General features: G+C 34.0%; 2 protein-coding genes and 2 long non-coding RNA genes across 8 annotated transcripts in view; 2 read left to right on the forward strand and 2 right to left on the reverse strand.

Moving 5' to 3' along the window:
• LOC106870831 (N-terminal EF-hand calcium-binding protein 1) overlaps positions 1 to 4,740 on the reverse strand; it is a 125,627-nt gene extending 120,887 nt beyond the window's left edge. For all 3 annotated transcript variants that reach the window (XM_014917055.3, XM_052970315.2, XM_089358088.1), the window contains exon 1: positions 4,606 to 4,740. In XM_014917055.3, coding sequence (XP_014772541.1) covers positions 4,606 to 4,740 — 135 coding nt within the window. The remainder of the gene's footprint in view (positions 1 to 4,605) is intronic.
• A 116-nt stretch (positions 4,741 to 4,856) lies between these two features.
• Positions 4,857 to 26,527, forward strand: part of LOC106870830 (uncharacterized) — a 109,242-nt gene continuing 87,571 nt past the window's right edge. For 2 of the 3 annotated variants that reach the window (XM_014917054.3, XM_089358079.1), the window contains exons 1-2: positions 4,857 to 4,989; positions 9,823 to 9,894. In XM_014917054.3, the coding sequence (XP_014772540.1) occupies positions 4,857 to 4,989; positions 9,823 to 9,894 (205 nt within the window). The remainder of the gene's footprint in view (positions 4,990 to 9,822; positions 9,895 to 26,527) is intronic. The other variant, XM_052970307.2, reaches the window with a different exon arrangement.
• LOC149137721 (uncharacterized) lies at positions 14,749 to 19,923 on the reverse strand. The gene is made up of 3 exons (XR_016243256.1): positions 19,840 to 19,923; positions 18,094 to 18,343; positions 14,749 to 14,810 (listed from the first exon to the last, which is right to left on the reverse strand). It is a non-coding gene; the product is annotated as an uncharacterized LOC149137721 (long non-coding RNA).
• The window catches only part of LOC149137722 (uncharacterized), a 17,058-nt gene continuing 10,549 nt past the window's right edge, over positions 20,019 to 26,527 (forward strand). Inside the window, exon 1 of the long non-coding RNA XR_016243255.1 lies at positions 20,019 to 20,927. This is a non-coding gene — a long non-coding RNA (uncharacterized LOC149137722). The remainder of the gene's footprint in view (positions 20,928 to 26,527) is intronic.

Here is a 26,527-nt window from a genome sequence, read left to right on the forward strand (position 1 = left end):
AATTTCTTACTAGAACTTTGGTCTTTACTAACTTGAAGGCCCTTTGATTTCAGATTTTGTTTCCACACCTAGAATTTTTTTTATAAATCTGTTATAGATTCTGCCATGAGAGCAAGATCATCAGGATATAGTAGTTCTCTTAGGCTTTCAATCTTAAATTCTTGCTATGGCCTGGAGGACTAAGATGAATAGGAGAGTGCTGAGGACTGAGCCTTGGTGAACATCTACCTGTACATTAAATTCATCCCTGTATTGATGAATAACTCTTACCTTACTAACAGCACCCCTGTACATGGCCTGTACTGCTTTCACAAGCCATTCATCTACCTCAAGCTTCTTCAGAGACCACTATATCACAAAGTGTGGTGCCCTGTCAAAAGCTTTCTCCAGATCAGCAAATGCCAAGTGCATTAACTTATTCTTAGCAAAAAACTTCTCTTGCAGTTGCCTGACAATGAAAATGGCATCAGTAGTGCTTCTCCACAGTACAAAGCTAAACTACATTTCATCTAGTTAAATTCTGTTCCTAATTAATTGGTCACTACCTCTCTCAGTAATTTTCATGACCTAATCCAGCAATCTGATGCCTCTATAATTACTTCTATCTAAGGCATCTTCTTTCCCATTGTAGCAGTTGACTATGAAGTTGCTACACCAGTCAATGGGGATTACACTTTCCTGAATAGCCTGATTAATTATATGGGTGACTAGACCAAATCCCACTCTACCAGATTTTAAGCATCTCAGCAGCATAAATCATTTTAATGTCCACTTTTCCATGCTTGTATGGGATGGATAGAATTTGTTGAGGCAGATTTCCTATGACTGAATGTCTTTCTGTTTGCCAAATTTCACTTGTTTCCAGGTTAGTTAATATTTCTCCATAGCCAAACACATTTTCACAAAAGATTTGACATTAAGGACACTGCTTGTATGACAGTGACACTCATTTACAACTATCACACAATATCAAGGCAAAGAGACACTGACACACATACACACATATGCATATATATGTGTGTATACTGATAAATATCCATATATTGAAATGTGTGTGAAACAACATATATATTCACAGGAATATATATTGAATATATAATAGATGTATATATAAATGCATATCTGTGTGTGTGTGTGTGTGTGTGTGTGTGTGTGTGTATAAGAATTTAAAATGGTTTAGTATGGACTGAATTGTTAACATTCTCAATATAAGCAAATAATAAAATAAAAATACTGCCAGCTAATTAATAACCATTTACACGGTCACTCAGATGCTAGAAATAACTAAATCACTCTTAAGTTACACCGTATAGCTATCAAATACTATAATTGAAAAAATCCTTTAAGGATATGTTCCTTGCTGGGGACGCCGCTGCAAATAGATCTGCTCAATCACTGCTGACATGGAATTATATAACAATGAGGTGGGATTATAAATATGAATAGGTGTAGGTGTATTAATCAAATATTGTGTGAATGTATACATACTTTTTTCTGTCTTGCTAGTGTATAATTTGTTTTTGATCTTTATTGGCTGATATTATTTCGTATCGATTTTTTTTTTCTTTTGCAGATCTTACTTCTTTAATATAAACACAATCTAACTAGAAATATTAACGAGAAACAAAACCCCAAAAAAAAAGAACTAAAGAATATATTAGGCGTTTGAATAGAAAGATTTTCAAGGAAGAAAATTCCACAAATTTCCACTAAAACGCTGAACTGACAAACCAAACGGGAATGTCGCGTTTTGTGTAATAGGTACAACTTAGTTGCCAATTTCATTGCACCTGTTTAGATATAATGCTAGGTAACTAACTACACATGGTTGTTGCCAGATTTCGATCGTGGAGCGATTCTCAATAATAAAAAAAAGAATTCCATCATTAGCCGTCTAAACACAAAACTACATCGAATGTTAAATAATGTGAATGTTACTGAGGGGGTGGGGCCATCCGAAACTGTCGAACGCCCACTGATTGCAGGGATGTGAATTGTATGTGTTTGACTGTCGGTGAGAATGCTTTGTTCATGTGTAACTGAAAGCATGTGTTCGCATGTGAGTGTTTATACCTTTACGCATCGGTGCATGTATTACATTCAAATATACAGTTTATTGCGTGTGCGCATTCTTCTAAGTGTTCTTGGAAATGGAACAATATAAAAAAAAGGCTTAAACATATTCAGAAATATGAAAAAAAAAAGTATCATTTTAAGCAATGTGCATCTATAAATAGACAATGTATCAAGATGCGATCTTTTGAGTGTATGTCAGAATGTATACATGAGATTTTTTTTTTTTTTTGAAAGTCCTTATGAGATTAATATCTTTCTCAGATATGAATAAACATTTTATGAAAAATGAGGATCGAAAGTTGTCACAGCTCTTTTGCCTACACACTGTAGTATATATGTACATATTTGTTTCTGAACTACAGTATCACATTCAAGAACTGAGATTTTACATCGTCGTTATATAAGTATATATATTTGTGAGTGTATGTAAATTAGAACACCGTTACACGAAACTCGGAGTGAATAATGTTTTTAAATACCATCATTTAACACTACATCATGAGAGTACTTTTTCCTTACGGCTGTGTGTGTGTATAACACACATATTTATATAAAAACGTGTGTGTGTGTGTGTGTACACTGTTTAACGTATATATACATACACACACAAACAATTTTCTTTATACGTTTCAGCCCAAAAGTTGTAGCTATGCTCGAACACTGCCAGTAAAAATAAATACCGTTGACTCGGCTGGGAAACGATACATATATAAGAGGTATTTATATCCTCGAAATAATATAAATATATATATATATATATATGTGTGTGTGTGTGTGTGTGTGTGTGTGTGTGTGTGTGTGTGTGTATAGTGAAGTCCCACTCAACTTGATGGTCTCAATAGATTCGACATTATAGTTGTGAGTTACACCAACACAAAACATTCAGTAGTTATTCGTAAAAGTGCTTTAAAAATAACTTTTTTTAATGCGCGAGTGCATGTAAGTAACGAAAAGTAACTTAAATCGATAGGACCAACAAACAACAAGTGATTTTTTTTTTAAGTCTACGGCAAAATCTTATAAAATGACACTTCTAAAAGCTGTACAATTCACAAAATAAAGTTTTCTATTACTGTCTATAGTAGTCGTTCATTCGAATATATTCACCAAGTCATTATTATCAATGTGGTTATTTATTATTACTTTTTTTTCTGGTTGACAGATTTTAACTTACACAACACAAAAGAAGTAAAACGAACGATATGTTGAAATATGACAACTTTGAAAGAAGTTGTCTGCTGATAACAGTTTGACAACTTTAACGGTTTCGTGTTATTTAACGAAACAGAGTGGAAACTGGATCGCAAAGTGCGTCGATGACCCGGTTCCGATACTCAATGAAATTGCTAACATTGACATCCATAACGGATATCATCACAACTATCCACTTAAACAGCTATGTTTTTGTTTTGTTTTTACTCCGAAGTACACAGAAAGTGATGAGGTAGTATTTTTTTTTAGGACTGTTCTATCTCTACATTCCTTTTTCATTTCAAGCGTGAAGTCATTTCACTTGTCTTTACTTACATCACTGGAAAATGCATGAATGTCAGATCTTCCACTTACTCTTATCCATCAGGGAATGAATGAGTACGGTTAATTTCATTGACGGGTATATCTGCCCATGAAAAGTTAAACCGTGATTTTGCCTCAACTTTTGTGTCAGGCCTAATTTTGCATAAGTGCGTGAATGAAATTTGCTTATGAGGTACAAATCCAGTTTTTCTAGAGGACGTTGAAAGCGTTTTCATAGCCCAAAAAAATTTTAGCGGGCGCTAGCGCACCCCACTGTTCTCGGGCCTAGTAAAATTTATTTTAATCTTTTTCCTTTTCCCACCCCCGCGTTAGTACAGTGAAAATAAAATACAAAAGTTAATTAGCTAAACTTAGTTATGTTCAGTTATTTATTAGATTTATAAATATAGAATATATATTCCCGCTACAAATTCTATAAAAATAACGAGTTCTTTTATAGGGGTACTTAGTATACAAAGAGAGAGAAAGAGAGAGAGAATGCAACAGGAATTTCTGTCCAGTGTTACGTCCAGATTCCAAACGAATACAAGAACGAGATCAAAAGAAAAATGTGATTTATAATTTTTTTTCAAGGAAATTAGTTACATAAGTTAAATGAAATAGTTGCAACTGGTTATCGAACCGGGTCGCTGACACGGTTCACCGGGAATCGCAAAACAGCAAAATATTATCTAAATAGAGAGAGGGGAAAAATCCTTAAATTTATACATGAGATGAGAAGGTATTTGTGTGATGTCTCGGTATTTTTCAAAAAGCTTTACCAACATAACTGGAATGAAATGGATACAGCTGGGAATCGAAACCGGCTCACTGATTTATATTTTATTTATTCATTGTTTGTTCTTTTTATCAAAATCACAACATAAACAGACTTCGCATTCCGCATTATAAATACCTATTTCATATATGAAAACATGCTTATATTCTGAACGTCAAAAGGAGAATAACAAACACTGAAGGAGACACTAAAGACATATAAAATTCATAACTTACATCCAAAAATATAGCCATTCCCTTTTCTGTGTTTTGTTCCGCCATCTTCAGCTTTGCGGTTCGATGTTTGTTGAAAGGGATGAAACGAGAATTGGGTGGAGCTACACGAGACCGCGCTGCTAGTTCGGTTACCATTGACAACCGATTTGACAACTGAAGTTTGGTAAGCTGCCGTCACATGGTTTTTGTCGATGTCGGTGGCGACAGTAGTGATACTTTAAGTGTTTTGTACACGGTTAATACTGTTGAAGATGGCAGTGGAGATGGATTGCTCAAAGCAAAAAGAAGCTACTCGTGTTTCTTTGACGTTGAACAGTGAAGACGTTAATGATATCATATATAGGGAAAAATACGAAGGAGAACAAAAGAAAGCGTTAAGAAACGGTAAGATCACTAACTATAACCATGCAATCTTTATAATAGGATTTTGTCCTATGATAAAGACTGTAAGGAGTTGGTTTGGTTGAGACTAGATTTAACTGCTACACCGTCAGATCGAAATGACGAACTAAGTGCTTTCCATTCCTGGAAATCTTTCGAGAACTGTAAAGCAGTGGATAGGGTGTTGTGAGTTAGAATCATTTGAGTTTCAGACACGCTGTTGCAGTATCTCGTCAGTACAATAGGTGTAAATGTGTGTAATACGTAGTGGCATTCAAAATGAATTAAGACAGATTTTTGGAATAATAGGTCCGTTCTGCATATTTTGAATTTGAAAGTTATGTCTAGTTGTGCTATTGTTACATACAACACCCTTTTCTTTATTTTCTCAGTTTGTCAACAGAAGGGTTTGGCTTCAACATTGCAGACCAAGATATACAGCCTCTTTTGCTTACAGCTTTGAACTGCAACTCTCTTCATGATATATGCAGTGCAATTCTAATCTATGTATGCTGTGGCTTACTGTCAATAAATACTATATGGCCCAGTGCACTGCTTTGCCCTGGGGACCAATAATGCTGCTAATATACAGCCCGAGGTGTATATGTTTACATGAAAGAAGGATTGGTTTGTCAAAGTTTGGTTTGGTTTGTCAAAGTTTGGTTTGGTTTGTCAAAGTTTGGTTTGGTTTCACCATTCCCAGTCACACCTTTAGCAATGCAAAGGCAAGATCAAGTCACCAGACTTTTGTTACTTGGATCAGTTCTACTTTAGGAGACTTCTACTATAAAAATAAACAATCAGACCTTTTAGGAGCAACTTACTGGATTGTTATACTGACCACATTGTACTATTTAGTTTGCTACCCTGCCAAGTTTTGTCTGTCTAGAGCAGTGGTTCTCAATCAGGGTCCACATGGCACCTGAGAGTCCATATAAGATTTAGGGGGAGGCAGACACACACTACAAAATAGTATTTTAAGTGACCTTGAAAAAATTTTGTTTTAGATCTATGTATTGATATGTATTTCAAGAAACAGCTAGGTTTCTGTCTCTAACATTTTACATAGTTCAACCTATACGAGTTAATGTGTGAAAACCAAAATAGGAATTTTGAAAGGAGTTTCTATGAAACTAGTTTTTAAGCATCAAATGGCTGTCGGGGTCCACCAGAATAAGATAGTGATCAAAGGGGTCCATAGATAAAAAATGGTCGAGAACCCCTGGTCTAGAGAGTTAAGTGGTGGAGATGGTCAAGATGGAGTCTGTTGATGCATGACAACTTCAAATTTTGGGGATTTTACATTCATTCTTTTAATTCACTGTTATATACTGTTTCACAAACCTCATGCAACCGTCCTATCTATTAAGAAAATCTCTGTTGTTGTTCTTGACATTCTTGTTTCGATATCAGATCAGTTCTGATGGAGCAGATATCTGGCACAGAGGAAGTTATGTAAATGAATGCAAAACAGAAACCCTAAATCCACCAATTATATAGATATATCCTGTATATTATTTACAATAGACGGATGGGTGTCATCATCTTGTTTGTTGTTATCATGTTTTGGCTGATGTACTCTCCAGCCTTCATCAGGTGTTCTTGTGGTATTTCGAACCCAACTCTTTATTTATCTAATGGGGTACACTGTTCTCTTTCTTAAGGTATGATGCTAATGTTATTTTTCTGTTGATATTACTTTTCAAATCCCTGTCTGGGATTGAACTTAGAATCTGAGGGTTAGTAGTCTGCGCTCTTATCCACTACACTATATGCCCGTTAGCATATAGCATTGTGGATGAGAGCGCAGGCTACTAACCTTCAGATTCTAAGTTCAATGCCAGGCAAGGACTTGAAAAGTAATATCAACAGAAAAATAACATTAGCATCATACCTTAAGAAAGAGAACAGTGTACCCCATTAGACAAATAAAGAGTTGGGTTCGAAATACCACAAGAACACCTGATAAAGGCTGGAGAGTACATCAGCTGAAACATAACAACAAACAAGAAGAGGACCATATCCATCCATTGTAATTAATGTACATAATTCCTCGTCTCAAAAATATAGAATAATAATATCCTGTAAATCATCTGGTTTAACGCTTTAGCATTTAAATTAGCCATACCTGGCACAAAATTTTCTGTTTTATATTCAGACATACCAGCTCTGGCCTCTCACACTTACCTAGCAATACCAATCAAAATATAAATAATCACAAAGCTATGAGATAATGCATGATTAATTCACATCAATGTGAATGAATATGTACCACATTTGACAGAGTAACCTGAATGCTAACGGGTTAGAGTTTGAAGATCAGTTAGCCACAAGTTTGTTCAGTAGGATTTGACATCTGCTCTGTATAGGTCATGTAATGATAATCAGGTACAAGTAACCTTTCATTTTCAACTGTGGTGACAATCACCTAAAAGTTTTTCACCCCATACATGCCCTAACTATTATATTTTTAATAGCTCAACCCCTTTAAAGCAACATGATTTCTTTACTACTTGAAATTCATCATATGAGTAGTGCTTGAACTGTGGAGGTGCAATGGCCCAGTGGTTAGGGCAGTGGATTTGCGGTCATAGGATCGCGGTTTCAATTCCCAGACCGGGCGTTGTGTTTGTTTATTGAGCGAAAACACCTAAAGCTCCACGAGGCTCCGGCAGGGGATGGTGGCGAACCCTGCTGTACTCTTTCACCACAACTTCCTTTCACTCTTACTTCCTGTTTCTGTTGTGCCTGTAATTCAAAGGGTCAGCCTTGTCACTCTGTGTCACGCTGAATATCCCTGAGAACTACATTAAGGGTACACGTGTCTGTGGAGTTCTCAACCACTTGCACGTTAATTTCACGAGCAGGCTGTTCCATTGATCGAATCAATTGGAACCCTCGACGTCGCAAGCGACAGAGTGCCAACGAAGTGCTTGAACTACATTTAATAACTTCTGTTATGGATAACTGCAATACATCTGGATCACTTAAAATTTTGAGTTTTCATATTTAGATATTTATTTATTAATTACTACCAGATCTTGTACTTTACTATTGAATTGAACCTTATATATTTTTAACCATTCCACTGTATTAGCTGTATTATATTCAAGCCAAGTATATTTATGTACATTGACTGAGATACAATACTAAGATTAGAACTCATACTCTTGTTGTTAGTTGTCCATTATTGTATCCTTTAAGTGCACCACTATTTATAATACAAGAAGATCCATACCTTGCTAGAGTCTTTATAGCCCATCTATCTAAAAATCAATGATTAATAAGCATAGGATTAGTTAATTTACCAAATATATGGCACAAGTCTAAACAGATATCTGGAATGAGAATATGATATTATATTGATAATATATTATAGGACATTGATTTACATATCAGCTTCACAACTAGGGATTTGAAATCATATTGTGATGATACAGAACATTTCATAAATTTAGTATGTAACTGAATGTGGCACATGATGAGTCATATCTCTAGAGACATTTAACTCTATATCTGAGATAATAGGATTGTGTCAAAATACACTGAAAGAGTTCACAACCAAATAGATATCTGAGATATAATGGTCATCTTAATTTGTGATTCAGACAGTTAATTGAATGTATGGGATTGTTACTAAAATTCATCTTGTAATTAAATATGAAACTACTAGATACTAAATTGAAAGTATCTGTGTATGTCAAAGGTTTATGAGCATACAGTAAATCAATGTAGGATGCTATGAATATTCTAGACTACACTGAAAAGAAGACCGTCTGAGTGAGGGCCTTAATATACTTCCTCATGATATATTCCAACATAGACCTGCCAGTCTCTTCTCTGCCTTTTTTTATTGCTACTACCATAGCCTCTAACTTACATGCTCTCTCTCTCTCTCTCTCTCTCTCTCTCTCTCTCTCTCTCTCTCTCTCTCTCTCTCTCTCTCTCTCTCTCTCTCTCTCTCTCTCTCTAGATCCACATCACTTCCCTTGTTTCTCCTTCTCTCAACATCCTTATTGTGTCTCTTCTCTCAGATCCAGCACTACACATTTTGCCCAGCCCTCTCTGGAATTTCTTCACAACCAAAGATCTTTTCCCTTCTTTCCTTATAGATATTAACCTACAGATGTTTGAGTTAAACATCAATAACAACAGTCTAGGGAAGCCCACAAAGGTCATGTGCACTATTCCTTCTTTGATGAAGATCTTTTCTTATGCCATATTTTGCCGTAAAGTGCATAGTGAAGTAGTTAAGTTTCTCTTACACAGCTGACCTTTTGACACTTTGAAAAGTGGTTGGCAAGAAAGAAGAAACTACTGCATATCTTCATCATTATCCCCAGTGTTTTACAATACTCATTTTAATGCCTCAAAATTTAGTGTTCAGATCCCTATAGAGCTCAGATTTTACTTTTCACTTTCATTAAAGTAAGTAGCAGTAAGACAGTGGAGTCCAATTGAATTAGCAGTAACTACCACTCTCTAGAGCAATAGCCTTGTTCTTGGGTAAAAATTCACTTAATAAAATTAGTGCACTGTAATTAACTATGGGCATAAAACATGGTTAAGTAACAATTATACACTATAGGCAAACAACTGTAGAATATTCTGGTAAAAAAAAAAAAACTGGGAAGAGCTCTATCTTTGATAAATTGTTCTCTGAAGAGTTCAGTGATTTAATGATAAATTCTTGACAAATGAAATCTGTGGCTCAGATAACAGTTCGGGCAGTTTCATTTCTATTTCAGTACAGTCTTTAAGAAGAGAATGAATATTACATTTTCCTATATTTTTATACTCTGTAACCCCCAATTTTTTTTTTTTGCATTCTTGCAGGTTATGGTGTTTACCATTACAGTAACAAATTTTTTAAATATGAAGGAGAATGGGTAAATGGTAAAAAGCATGGTAAGTCACTTTAAATGCTGAAAGTAACAGATATATTAATATATGCTGAATGAGTCCTGTAATCCTTTGAATCATTGTAGTACTTCATTATTATCATACAGTGTACCTAGTACAAATAAACTGTGTAGAGCCAACCTTTTTTAAAGTTCTTATCAAATTTACATGCTGGTGGCATGAAAAAAGCACCCAGTACACTCTATAAAGTGGTTAGCATTAGGAAGGGCATCCAGCCATAGAAATCATGCCAAAGATGACAATGGAACTTGACATAGCCCTGCAGGTCACCAGTTCCCTGGCAAACTGTTCAACTCATGCCAGTATGGATAGGAGGCAATAAATGACAACAATGGCAGCATTGACAAAGTAGAAGAAAGGGAAGCTGAATTCAACATGAATCATTTGTTATTGTCATTAGAGTGCTCAAAATGTTTACAGTAGGAACACTCTAATACCTTGAAGTGCTTATTTGCATGTAGATTAACTGAACAATTGAAAATTGAGTGTTTTGATCAAGAAAAGCACATTGCTAGTGATTTGATTTCAGCTTTTTGCTAGTTCTGTTCATATAGCAAAGTGTGGTTTTCAATAACTCGTTTTAATAAAAAATTCTTTTTTCTCTCTGTATGCTCCAGCTGTTATCTCAATCCTTTTATTCCCTATGTAAAAGCAGACATACATTGACTCAATTTATATGCTTATTAGATAGTTCAGATAGATGGAACCTTTTACTTGCAATGTTTCCTTCAAATCTTTGGAGAGAAAAGTGTGTTAATCACACATTCCTGAAGTGTAATATAAAAACAAAACTTGCATAGGATTACCAGCAATATGGCATAAATTCCTTAGCTATTTGGTAGGTTGATTCTGGCATATTGTCACATATAAGTGAATTCAAATATCTATTTATGTATCAGTGATAGTAATAAAAGGATTTTATTTGAAACCCAAATAATCTGTTAGTATCAAAGTTTATTAAAAACCAGAAATTATTTTGCTTATTCATCAGTTCACTATTTAATTGTTTTCTATATTTTCATTATTACAGCTTTCAATATGTTTCTTATAATGAGAGTATTTGTGTGTCAGAGCTTGCAAGTTTAAAAGTCGAAATTATATACTTAAGATATGTACATATGTTTACTTAAAGTAACATATCCTCTTTCCAATTGTATGCATGAAAATGAAAGATTAATTTTAAAATCAAACTTGTTATTAGGTTGTCAAGTATGAAATTTGTAGTAAAATATATGGTAAACTTTGACAGCTGCTCATTTTGTGCCAGTATTATATTTTAACAATCTTTATTTTTTGTTAGAAAACTGACACCTCTATTTCTTTATTCTAGCTCATTTTGCACTTCATAAAGTATTTATAAATCGTTTTTTGCTATTTTTGTTTAGAGATGGATAAGTCAGAAATTCATACAGTTTTGAAATATGAGTTCTTTCTTGGAAATATAGCATTACAGACAGCTCAGAATATTAATGGAGTATTTCATTCCAATGTTTATTAAACAGCAGACAGTATCAAATTGGTTTGCAAAATTTTGTTCTGGTAACTTTGGCCTCACAAATAAGCAGCATGGTTCACCAGAAACAAAGGTGGATAATGACAAACTGAAAGCCATTGTCAAGTCAGATCCATCTCAAAGTGCCCATGAATTATCATTGTTGTTTGGTGTTAGCAAGAAAATAATATTGACTCACCTAGTTCAAATCAGTAAAGTGAAAAAGTTGGATAAGTGGGTTCCACATGAACTCAATGAAAATCAGAAACAACAACATTTGTAAGCCTGCATTATGCTACTTTCTCATCACAAAAATGAATCATTTTTTAATCAAATTGTAATGTGATGAGAAATGGATCCAATACAACAACCGTAAACGTTCAGCACAATGGTTGGACAAAGATGAGCCACCAAAACACGGTCCAAAAAGCAAAATTCATCAAAAGAAGCTGATGGTAGGTGTTTGGTGGTCTTGCACAGGTGTGATCCATTATGATTTCATTAAAATGGCTCATCAATCACGGCTGAAGTATACTGGACCAAATGATGCAGAAACTTACAAAAAAACAGCATAGATTAGTCAACAGATCCACTCCTATTTTATTGTCAGACAAGGCCAGACCACACATTGCAAAAATGACACTGGTGAAACTATAGGAGTTAGAGTTAGAAGTTCTTCATCATCCACCATACTCACTTGATCTTGCCCCCACTGACTACCACTTCTAGAATTTGGATAACTTTTTGATAGGAAACAAATTTAATTCCAACAATGCTGTAAAACAGGCCTTCCAAGATTTTATTGGCCCTAGATTGCCAGGCTTTTATAGTTCCAGGCTGGACAAGCTACTGCTGAAATAGCAAAAGTGTATTGACAACATGGGTGCATACTTAGATGAATAAAACTATTCCTTGTATTTATAAAACGTTAGCAAACTTTTTCTTCTTTTCTGTAAATTTCATACTTAACGACCTAATATTTGCATTCACTTTTGCTACAGATTTATGTAGGAGAAGTGTGTGCGTGTGAGAAAGAGAAAGAGAGAGAATATATATGTGTGTGTATGTGTCTAAGAATATATATGCATGTATGTGTGTGTTTGTGGTTTATATCTTGCATTTTTTACACATTTATTTGTGCATCTGCTTAAGCAGGGCAGCACTTCTGTGTAAAAGTTACAAAAGGGCCTAAAATCACATGCAAACAGAGAAGAAAATTTAAACCCTTTTTACTGCAGAAATCAGATATATCCACTCAAAATTTCATTACCCTTAACAGCAGAAAGCAGTTTTATACACCAATCTATCTTTTATTGAGGAATGTCATATTTGAAACTATTTTTTGTTGAGACAATGAAGTTTACTGAGACAACTTGACTTGCAAAAAATACCAATTCCGTTTTTCTTTTTTTTTTTTTTTTTTTGGTAGACATTTAACATCATTACTGGTATAATCGTGAAATTTCATTTCACAGTTAAAGGATTAAGGCAAATTTATTGATCAAAACTTTAGAGGAGAGGCTGTGTGGTAAGAATCTTGCTTCCCAACTACATGGTTCCAGGTTCAGTCTCACTGTGAAAAAATTAGAGTCCTCAGAGCAAGCCCCGTCGGCTTGCATACGAAAAGCATGGGCAACTGTCTTCTACTATAGCCTTGGGCCAACCAAAGCCTTGTGAGTGGATTTGGTTGATGGAAACTGAAGGAATCCCATCATATGTGAGTGTGTGTCTGTGTTTGTCCCCCACTACCATTTGACAACCAGTGTTGGTGTGTTTACACCCCCATAACCTAGCATATCAGTAAAAGAGATTGATAAAATAAGTACCAGGCTTTGAAAAATAAAAAATGTACTGGGATCAATTCATTCGACTAAAAGGCAGTGCTCCAGCATGGCTACAGTCTAATGACTGAAACAAGTAAAAGATAAAAGATTTGAAATGGAGATAAAAGTATACAAGAATTAAAAATGCAATCTTCCTGGTGTTAATTATGTGACTTGTTCTGACAAAGATGTTGTGCAAGTGTATATGATATAGCACTTAGTTCATCAAGCTGTCGACCAGAGAATGTTGTTTAGAAGCCACCTAGATACTCCCTCGTTATATTCTGTTTCATGTTCTTTACTTCAGTTTGTATGCATTTGATTTACAAAAGGACATATAAATGCATACTCTTTTACTTGTTTCAGTCATTTGACTGCGGCCATGCTGGAGCACTGCCTTTTGTCGAGCAAATCGACCCCAGGACTTATTCTTTAGAAGCCTAGTACTTATTCTATCGGTCTATTTTGCCGAACCGCTAAGTTACGGGGACGTAAACACAGACACACACACACACATATATATATATACATATATACGACAGGCTTCTTTCAGTTTCCGTCTACCAAATCCACTCACAAGGCTTTGGTCGGCCCAAGGCTATAGTAGAAGACACTTGCCCAAGGTGCCACGCAGTGGGACTGAACCCAGAACCATGTGGTTGGTAAACAAGCTACTTACCACACAGCCACTCCTACGCCTATTTACATATCTTTCATATACATATAATATTTTGAGTAAATTCAGTCTGTAAGAGCAACAGTGAAGTAAAAAGTTGCTCTGGACTTCTCTGGACAAATTCAGCATATATCTCAGCAGAGCTTTCTTTCTTAGTTAAGATGCAAATCTATTTGACATAGAATGAATGTTCAGAATTTAAATGGAACATATATCCAGGCACGTGGCTTAGTGGTTAGGGTATTCAGCTTGCGATTGTGGGGTTGCAAGTTCGATTCCCAGTGGCACGTTGTGTCCTTGAGCAAGACACTTTATTTCACAGTGTTCCAGTCCACTCTGCTGGCAAAAATGAGTAATACCTGTATTTCAAGAACCAGCCTTGTCACACTCTGTGTCACGCTGAATTTCCCTGAGATGTATGTGAAAGGATATGCTTGTCTGTGGAGTGATCAACCACTTGCAAGTTAATCTCACAAGTAAGCTGTTCCATTGATTGGATCAGCTGGAACCCTTGTTGTCGTAAGCAACATAGTTTCAGTATATATATCTTACTATATAAAATACATTGTCTGTGTGTGTGTCTTCTGTGCACAGCCAAACCTATGGATCAGTCTGTACCATACTTGGAGTACATGACTAATTTGACCTGGGAAATAATAATATGGTCTTGATTTATTTTTTTATTAAAAATATATAATATTGCTTTATATATATATAATAAAGATCTGCTTCCTGTGTCTGACGTTCTGATGTAGTAACTAAATAACCAGCTATTTACACACACACACACACGTATACATCATTACAGTTGTGATGATTTCTGATAAAAAAGAATTCCTAAAGGTACTTACATTTTTTATATTCTTCTCCACCTTTCTGTTTGTGTGTCTGTATGTACAGGTGTTCATTTCTGTAAAAATTTTCCAATGTCAACAGGTGTGTTACATATATAAGATATATTTGTGTGTGTGTGTAAATACATTCTACACAGAGATAGATGCCTCTTTTTCATATGTTGTAAAAATTTTCGAATGTCAACATGTCTGCTTCATATATAATTTATATATTTATGTGTGTGTAAATACATTCTACACAGAGGTAGAAGCCTCCTTTACATATGTCAACAGGTCTGTTAAGATATATATTAATGTGAGTGTGTGTGTGTGAAAATACATTCAATAGGGAAATAGAAGCCTTTTTTTTCAAATGTCAACAGGTCTGATTCATATATGATATATATTATTGTGTGTGTGTGTGTAAGTAGATTCCATACAGAGATAAAGGCGTTTTTTCATATGTCAACAGGTCTGTTTTATATATATAAGACATATATTTTTGTGTGTCCTTGGTGGACAGCCAAACAGCTGGATCACTCAGTACCAGAATCTTCTGTACCTTTCCATTTGTATATCCATAGGTAAAGGTTTATTTCCGTAAAAATTGTTAATTGATCAATTGTCAATAGATCTGTTTCGTATACATAAGATATATAGTTATGTGAGTGTGTGTGTGAGAACAAATTTCATACAGAGATAGACGACTTTTCTCAATTAATTGAATGATGTACTGCTCCTGAGAGTACTGGCAAAACGTTTTTCATCAACCTTTTGTTAGTCCATCTAGATGGGTGCTTTGCATTGGCAGTAGCATCTTCTGGAATATCAGCTACTCTCTTAACAGGTGGATGAACAGCTCATTCTACTTTCATGTTTCCCTTGAATTTAGTTAGGACAGAGACTCCAATTTGCAACAGTTCTAAAACATCAGCAAAAGCCAAGGTCTTGCAGCAGATGCACTTGATTGCCTGAGATAAATGCACCATGTCTCACTTTGGAGCACTTGAGGTTGTTGACCGTAGCCTAAGAGATTTGAGAGGAAAGGACATTCTCATGGGTGGGATCACCATAGTTTTGGCTGGGGATTTCAGACAAACCCTTCCTGTGATCCCAAAAGGTACAAAAGCAGATGAACTACAGGCCTGTCTCAAGCAATCCTATCTGTGGAGGCAAGTAACTAAACTGCACCTGACAGTTAACATAAGGGCCCAATTATTTGGTGATCAAACTGCCAGGCTGTATTCACACCAGCTTCTGAAGATAGAGAATGGTCAACTACCATATGTCCACCAAATGCAGCAACACTGGCTACCCTGTGGTGAGATGGTACCAACTGTCAATGATCTCATAATGCATCTGCTCCCAAACATTACACAAAACTTTACCAACAGTTAGTGACTCTGTGAGTGAGCCATCTTAGCTCCACGTAATGATGCTGTCAACAAAATCAACTGTAGTTTTTCCATTTGAGTACCTGAACTCTCTACAGCCATCTGGGATGCCACCTCACCACTTAACACTTAAAAAGGGGACCCCAATCATGCTGCTCAGGAATCTGGATCCACCCCACCTGTGCAATGGCACCAAACTGATGGTGAAAGCAATGGGGCCCCGTGTCCTAGAGGCAACAGTTATGACTGGGAACTATAAGGGTGAGGATGCCTTCATTCCACGGATCCTGTTAATCCCATATGACTTCCCCTTTGAATTTAAATGGTTCCAGTTCTCAGGGAAACGAAGTTTCACTCTGTCAATAAAAAAATCTCAAGGACAGTCTCTCAAGGTTGTTGGACTTCACCTTGCTTCTCCTTGCTTCTCTCATGAGTTGGAAATCCCAAAAATCTTTTCATTTATACACCAATTAAAAGTCACACTCAAAGCATTGTATATTTAGAAGCTGTAAATAATTAAACTGTGATTGATTTGCGAATTTGCTTCAAAACATTTTTTATACTTATGTCATATGCCATTGTTTAACTTCCATGTTATTGTTTTCACTGTAAGTCTAAGTTTTCAATTGCTATTTACAAACAAACAATGACAAATTACTAACAGAAAGAAGTTCTCAATTACTGATGTGAGTAATTTCATAATTTACTGACAGAAGTATCTTCATAAATTTCACTTCAATCCATTCAGTTTTGTGTTTTTCTGTTGTTCATGGGTTCTTTCTGGTTCCTTTGATACTGGCTCTTTGGTTCACTGAGTGACAAATTTCCCTTCAACCCATACAATACTTTATTTTCCATTAAAATTTCTTATTTACTTTCTGCCCTTCGTATTAAGAAACAATTTCCATTACCAAGTTATTTTCATTGTTTACTATCTTCTGCACTCGTGTATTTTTGTATACATATATAACCATGTCTAGAAGGAAAGTTCCAAATTTGATGGCATAACTACAGATTTCTCCCAAATTGGATGATCATAACTTTCAGAAAAATGGATATTTTTAATAAAATTTTCTATGAATATGTGTTATATCATGTAGATTCCAAATATATAAAATTTGGGTGGGGTAAGTGTTTTAGAAGTGGGTGGGGAATTTCTGAAAATTCACCGGAGTCCACTTCAATTCATCATAACTTCCAAGAAAAGGAAAATTTTTTAATGAAATTCTCTACAAATATACCTAGGGCTTTATAGATTCCAAAGACACAGGAATTTTGGGGGAAAACAATTGGGGTTATTTTTCAGAACTGTTCCCCACTCGGGAATATTTCGGAACAAGTCATCCATATTCATTTCATTTTCTCCGTTTTGTGCATTTGTGCATCTGTAGATTTCTACTGAAGCAACAAACAGGCAATGAAGGCAAATGGAGCCCTCACCAGAAAGCTCGTTATGCTAAATATAACAGCTAAAGGTCTGGTGCACAGAAATATGTTATTAAGATGACTTATCTGTTGCATACGATTTTTTTTTCCACTTTAAGTAAATTCCCAGGTAAACATTTCTAATAGAAAGGCAGATGACACCAGAAGTAAAACTAAGAAATATACACACACAATTAAATATAGAAGTGTAAAGTATAATTTGTTACATAATCTCTATAATAAACATGGTATTGAATGGAATAAGTCCCTGTTTGAACTTTTTTAATTATAATACGTGTGTGTGTGGTAGAAATCCTATGGATGCACAAATGCACAAAACGGAGAAAATGAAACAAATGTGGATGACTTGTTCTGACACACCCTCGAGTGGGGAACAGTTCTGAAAAATAACCCCCCAATTGTTTTCCCCCAAAATTCCTATGTCCTTGGAATCTACATAGTCCGAGGTATATTTGTAGGGAATTTCATTAAAAAATATCCATTTTCTTGACAGTTAAGACAAATTGAAGTGGACTCTTACCGCTGCCACATTTTCCGGAGTTCTGGCAGTCCGCGGCCAGCCAGTTGATGTTCGATTCAATGCCGAACCACTAGCTCTGAAGTTGGTAACCCATAATAAAATCGTGTTTCAAGCAAGGTACAGGATCATGTCTACCAAGCCTAAAATGCACATGGAATGCTCTTTGCATTGCAGTTACCAATTCATTGTTCTTGATAAACATTTCCACAGTGAAAGTGCAATGCTCGCCTGTCCAATCCATATGGGTAATCTGAAATGAAATGAAACAAAATGGCATTATATGTACATTTGAAAAGTAAAAACACTTTTATCATTCTTTATTTAATTTTGCTTTTATTAAACCTATAAATATGTCAGGTCATTTTACCCCACCCTGCATATATATACATACATACATACATACATATATATACACGCATACATATATATGTAGGTATGTACATATATGTATGGATATATGCATATATTTATATATTACTAGCAGTATAACCCGACCTTGTCCGGGTGTGACTTATTATGCCATCTACGATAAGTCTTGCTAGCTGAAAATCAAAGAAAAAAACCCATATGATGTAAATATGTTCATAATTCAAAAGACGATGAAATTAAAAGGGAAAGTCTGAAGGCTGTTTTGCGTAAAATTATTAAGCATACGTAAATTTCATCCGTGTAATTGGCTATAGAAATGCTTGTGCAAAACAACTTTTTGCACTGCCCTGATTATACATAGCAGGGTAATCCCTTTTCACAGGAGCTAGGATGGCAATTTGTGATGAAGCAATTGCTGGCGATCTGTTGCTAAACAGTTTTGCCAGAATTCTATCAGATTGGGCAGAAGGTGTTGATGCACCATTTTGCATTATGTTCAAAGTAGCTACTGGAATGTGCTGAATTGCTGCAGTCTGTGGCTGTCATTTTAAACCGGTTGCTGTCTTTCCCCTGCAAACTCTCTTCTTTGGAGGCATAATCTATGTATATATTAAACAGAACAACAAAAGTTATAATAGATGGCAGGGTCGGTACTTTTCACATATCTGTAATTTTTCAGATTAACACCTGCACGATTACCCAACCCTAATCCTAAACCTAATCCTAACACTAACACTAACACTAATCCTAAACCCTAACCCTAACCCTGACCCTAAAAAACGTAACCGTAACATTAATCCTAAACCCTAACCCTGACCCTAAAACCCTAACCCTAACACCCTAGTGAAAATCATGGTAAATTTACAAAACATTGACGAACATGAGTTATATTTTACTGAATGATTGTGTACTTGCACGTGTATGCTTTTGAGAGAGCGAGAGAGGAAGAGGTAGAGAGGGGGAGAGAAAGGAATAGGGGTAGTTAAAAGTTTTCTTATGACTGCTTCTCTTCACTGCCTATTACTTCATTAGAAATCTAAGGATACACATAAGCACATAATAGAGAAAAATGAAACAAATATGGACGACTTGCTCCGAAACACCACCGAGTGGGGAACACTTCTCAAAAATAACCTGCAGTTGTTTCCTTCAAAATTCCTACATGCTTGACATGTACATACATCAAGGTACATTTGTACAAAATTTCATGAAAAAAATATTCATTTTCCTGGAAGTTAAGTGGAATTTCCGAATATTGTACCCCACCCCCTTCCAAAACACTTTCACCGAATTTTTGTATATTTGGAATCTACATAATAAATAATATATGCATAGAAAATTTCATTAAAAAATATTCATTTTTATGAAAGTTATGACCTTCCAAAGTTGGGGGATACAACTCTGTAGTTATGCCATCAATGTTTTGTAAATATGCCACGATGTGAATGATTGTGTTTACTTGAGAGAGCGAGAGAGGAAGAGGGGGAGAAATGAATAGAGATTGAGAGCAATGTGTATGTTGTTGTCACAGGTCATGTATGTGTGGTTGTGTTTTTTTTATGTATCTATGTTATGAAAAATAGGTAAAGAATACTGAGATGAAAGTTTAATCTATGACGTTGTATGTATCACTTTCTCTCTCTCTCCCTCTCCCTCTTTTACTCTTACTCTCTATATTTTTATGTTGAGCGCGTGTGTAAGAATTGCGTTCCAGGTAGAAGGGATGAAATATAAAATTGCTAGAAACAACAGCCAAATCTCCCTTAAATCACACAAAGTAAACGGAATTTAAAAAATCTAATTACTGCACTGGAAAGTTCACATCGAGAAAATTCCATTGATGTAAAAAATTTTACGAAAAAGTGGAAAATGTGGATTTCTATAAACTTTCAAAAAGGCTTCACACAGACACACAACTTCAGCTTTATATATTAAGATTTATATTATTATTTGATCGAACGCCACACATCCTTTTCCAAATAAGTTTTATCTTAATTATGATGTGCACTCCTCTACTATCTCTTCTCTGTCTATCTTTCTCCCTCTCTTTTTCTTCATCCTTTCTGTTTTTCTCTCCCACCCTTTCCCTATTCTTCTCTCCCTTTCACTGTTCCCTCTCTCTCTCTCACTCTTCCTCCTTGACTCTCTCGTCGCTGACATATGACGAAAGGGGATCTCTCTTCTGTCCACTTCCTTCCTAAAGAAAAGATGTGCTTTTCCTGTCTCCTCATGGCTTGTCTACCTAGCGTTCATAATAATTTTTCTATCATCTTGGCTCAACAGCCCTCACTGTTTGTTTTTACTGCTTGTTCTCACTGTCCTGTTCTTGTTAACACTTTCACCCTCCGCAAAAAATCCCAAATTTTATTTAATTTGCTTTGCGGGAAGGACTGTTTCAATGAAGTCACATATTGTCCTTGCCTTCGAAACGTGGAGTAGATGAAACAGAGACAACTGATGAAGAGGTATACTCTTTATGTTGCATGTCTCGTTTCTCTGTTTTTTTCGTTGTTCGAGAAAAAGTTCAGTTTCTATGCTTTCGTTTCTCATTATGTTTAACGTTTTTTTGATGTCCTATACCCATATTAAAAGGTTACATGCATCACAGAACTCCAGTAGCCTAGTTCCCTCATTGTTTCGGGAACCAATACCATGGTCCCCATGTACACCAGTGAAGATAACGGATTGCCGTCCGACATGCCCATTAAGATCTGTAGCCGCAAAGATGAGGTCATTGCCACTCATCTTTGAGGTAGCCTGTAGAAGGGTATCATAAAAAATGGTCCTTCTGATCATTTGGTAGGCCCACTTGTGGGGCGTAGGCAGAGATAATTGTAGCTGTACTGTTCTGCAGGATTAGCCTGAGCTTAAGCACTCTATCGCATACCCTGACAACTTTTATGACCTTATCCACCCATTTCTCTGGAAAGAGTATGCCTACACCCCCTGCTCCATCCATGTTACCTTGCTAGAAGATTTTTATCACACGCACATACACACACGCACACACACACACACACACACACACATATATATGCATATGTATATATATGTATATGCATATGTATATATATGTATATGCTTATGTATATATATGCATATGTATATATATGCATATGTATATATATGTATATGCTTATGTATATATATGTATATACATATATATATATATATATGTATATACATATATATATATATATATGTATATACATATATATATATGTATATACATATATATATATGTATATACATATATATATATGTATATGCATATATATATATATGTATATACATATATATATATGTGTGTATATACATATATATATATATATATATATGTATGTATGTATATACATATATATATGCATATGTGTATATATATGTATGTATGTATATACATATATATATGCATATGTGTATATATATGTATGTATGTATATACATATATATATGCATATGTGTATATACATATATATAAATGTATATACATTTATATATGGATACATAAGGGTGGAACTTTTAGTATTACCTAATCTATTGTACGGTTTTTTTTTATATAGTATATATACATATCCTTTTGTAATGTACACATTTTTAATATAATACATATAAATTTGTAATATCATATCATATCGTATATATTTACCTACTATATGTTAAATCATACTGTACATTTATATATCGTAATGTATTGTCTTAAATTGTTAAATATTTTAATACAACTTGGAAACTATGCATGTTTATAAATATTTTAAAATAAATATCTTAAACATTCATGATATTTCTGAAGTTTATATCAATATATATGCCTGTATACTTTATTTTATTTTATCTTACTTTTTAGACATTTTAAAGACTTAAAACTATATATCTATTAATTCTAGAATGATTTGAACACACACACACACACATATATATTAAATCTTGCGTTGGATATACGGTATTGTTCCTGTGGTCTTCTACCCTTATGTATCCATTCTTACCATAATTTGAATTCTAGCTCAAGCTGAGCACTTCAACTCTAGCTCGTTTTTTATGTATTGTTATATTAACAATATCTAATTATACAAAAAATTACAGTTTATATACATTTATATATGTATATCTATCTATCTATCTATCTCTCTCTCTCTCTCTCTCTATATATATATATATATATATATATATATATATATGTGTATATATATATATATGTGTGTATATATATATATATATATACTAGACTAGACTACCCATGTTGCTTTGGGTCACTGGGAAACTCAGTTTCCCAGCAATTGATTTTGTTTTGTGGATCTTTTCTTTTCCAGGTTATTTTTGCATGCTTTCAATGAATGTGACATTGAAATCATGCGTAAACGGCCCCTTTCCCCAGAAAAGGAAAAATTTGGTTCTTATTTCTTGCACGCCCTGCTACCACGTAACAGGTATGTTGGGTCCTTTAGCACAAATTGCAGGGCGTGCTAGAAATAGCAGCAAGTCTTTGGAAGTGGAATAACGTTGAATGCACTCAACAAAAAACCTAGAGAAAAACTATTTCACACCGAGGTTGTGAAGTTCATGATATATATGTGTTTATGTATGTATGTATGCATGTATAGGTATATGTACGTATGCAGATGTATACATGCATATACACATATACACATGCATATACACATGTATATATGCATGTATGTATGTATGAATGTATGTATGTGAGCATTTATGTATGTAAGTGTGTAGAGGTGTATGTATATGTGCATGTGTATGTAAACGTATGTTTTTGTACTGGTATGTGTGTCTGTTCAAGTTGTATATATAACTGTTACTCTGACGAAGGTTGTGTATATATATTTACTATAAAAAGATTGTATTTTTTCGTTGTCAAATCAGTTTAATCGAAAGGTTAGAGCTTCTTCCCTTTCAAGATGAAGTTAAATTTGAAATATTTTCACATTATGCACCGTTTTGGGTATTTATATCCCGAACCCCAAATATCTCAACGACTACTGCTCCAATTTACGCGAAACTTGTCTTACTACATTATTGCTATCTGCTAGCCCCCCGACCCGAGTGTTCCACCTACACATAACAAGAAAACTTTTCCCTCACCCTACCCCAACAAACCAATTTACATCTCTTTCTCACATTTCCTCCTTCCTTCACTATACCTAGTTCTCACTCCCCAATCCTGTTCTCACATCCATGCTCTTCTGTATCATTGCTATCCAGTAGCCCCTCCAACTCTATATATACCTAAGTCTTTTGCCACTTACTCCACTCTTTAATTGCACTACTTTCACAATATCCTGTCACTTATATTATGGCATTTGAACCTCAAGGGTATGCCCTGGCACTTGCCACTATCTATATCTCTCTCTTCCTTTACTCAACCATCTTATTTACTCTCTGACCCTGTTCCTTGTGAGCATGCCTAGCATTTTGCCACCATCTCCATCCTATGGTCTCCCACTCTCTCTCTTTTTTCTCCTGGACCTCCCTCTGGCTGGGCAACCGTGTATTTTCTATGCAGTAGCACACCTGTCTCTGTCTTCATCCCTGATCTTTCTCTCTCTGGCCAGGTAACCTTCTACTTTCTCTTTAGCAAGACACCTATACCTGTCTCACTTCAACATTTTCATCATAACCTCCTCCAATACCTCCTTCCCTCTTAAAAGTTTTTGTCTTGCAAGTACTTGGTGACCCTGTCAGTGCAGATGCCACTTAAAGGCACCCAGTCCACACTGTAAAGTGGCTGGTGTTCGGAAGGGCATCCAGCTGTAAAAACCTTGCCAAAACTGACCTCGCCTATGCTTGTGCCACTTACAAAGCACTACTTACCTTGCCTGTGCCCATGCCATACAAAAAGCACTAAGTCCACTCTGCTGAATGGTTGGTGTTAGGAAGGGCATCCAGCTGTAAAAATCCTGCCAAAATAGTCACAGAAGTTCGTTGCAAGTTTTGACCTGGCTGGCTCTTGTAGTATCATCGTCTTACCCATGCTAGCATGGAACACGGACATTAAATGATGATGATGATAAATATATATATATAATATTAGGGACAAAATTCAAAATTACAGGTAAAAACTCAATTAAAATCAATTTATAAAAAATTAAAATTAAATTGAGCTTTATAGATTATAATATATATAAAAATATATAGTTTTTGGGAAAAAAAACCAAGTTTCAAGAACTCATCGATGAAAATCCACTATCACATATAGAAAAATTAATAATTGAAAGCACAATAAATGAGTATAATATAAAACAAAGTAAATATCATAAGATAAAGATAGTAAAATGACTACACGTGTTTCATAACTAATTTTCAAATAGAAAGGAAATTTAAATCGATCAAAATCAATTAAAATTATCGAAAATAAATTCTATTCAAAAATACAGCTAATCGTCAGGTCGTAAATAGAACAATAATTATAATAAATAAATATATATATCAACCAACAATAAGTACCAAATGAATTTATATAAAATACTTATTTTATAAAGATAGAAAAATTATGAAAAATATCAAAATATCAAAATAATAAACATTCCATAATCATCTCTACATCCATTATAATATATGCTAACATGTATATTATATACAAAAACCAGCTTACATAAATTATTATCATTTTAAATACAATTTAAACAAAGTTTAAGGTTAAAATAAAATAAAGATAAAATTAGTACATATTTAACTGGTATAATAGTTAAAGTTATACTATTTAAAACTAAAAACGTTTATTTAATTATCAGTAAAAATCAATTGAATAATAGAAAAATACAAGAATACTTATTTCTACAAACGTTGAAATAAAAATAAAAATATGAATAAAAAAATTTTGAATGAAAAAATTAAGAATGAAAACAATTATTAAGAATAAAAGATTAAACTTTATATATACTAAGTTTTAATAAAAAAAACCTTTAACAATATTATAAACAATAAAGACTAATTATTAATAAAATATTATTAATCAAAAATAATCGAAAATATATCAACACTATTCAAATCGAAGTCTTATATTATGGTGAAATGATACTCTAACTTCTAAATAATTTAGTGTTAAATAAGTTATCTATTAAAAATAATCTTTAAAAAACCAAATGAATAATATAAAAAACAAGAATACATATTATTTTCAAATAGTAGAAAATCGTTTAGCAAAGTAAAAACAGTACTTTTCCGTAATTCAAACTAAAGCTAAGACGTTAACTAATACCTATAGCGTTTTAAGCAAGAGGTCACGTGAAAATACTACGTTAAAATAGAGAATAGAATACGAAAACATGAATGAAAGAATACTACTTAAAAAAATGAATGAAAGATTTAAAGTTTATATAACTAATAACATAAAAAAGCCACAGCTATTTTATAAAACATATTAATGAATTTTAAATTCTAATATATAATAAATTAATAAATTAATAATAAGACTAAGATATATACAGATACACATATATAAATACATATAAAAATAAATATTTAAACATATATACATACACACAAATATATAAACATATTAACACATCTATCCTAAAACACACACACTCACATATATACATATACTCATACACATACATATATATACACATACACATAAGTACATACTTAAGCATAAATATACATACATATACACACAAACACTCATATATATATATATATATATATATATATATATATATATATATATACATTCTTAATTACTCAACTATAAATATATAAAGAAAGAATATTATAAATAAATACACATACACGCACGCCCTTACACACAAACACACACACACACACACACATATATATATATATATGTATATATATATATATATACACACACACATACATACACATATACATATACACATATCATCATCATCATCATCATCAATACATACTCGTATACATACATATATATATATAAGAACAAATAAATATACACTAATACTCACTTAGAAAAACATATCAACACACATATATACACAGAAAAACACATATATACATATACATATATATATATACATAAATATATATACATACACATATATATATATACTTACTAATTTATATAGACAAATCACAC

Source organism: Octopus bimaculoides, chromosome 1 (assembly GCF_046866305.1).
Source record: "Octopus bimaculoides isolate indiv1 chromosome 1, ASM4686630v1, whole genome shotgun sequence".
NCBI lineage: Eukaryota > Metazoa > Mollusca > Cephalopoda > Octopoda > Octopodidae > Octopus > Octopus bimaculoides.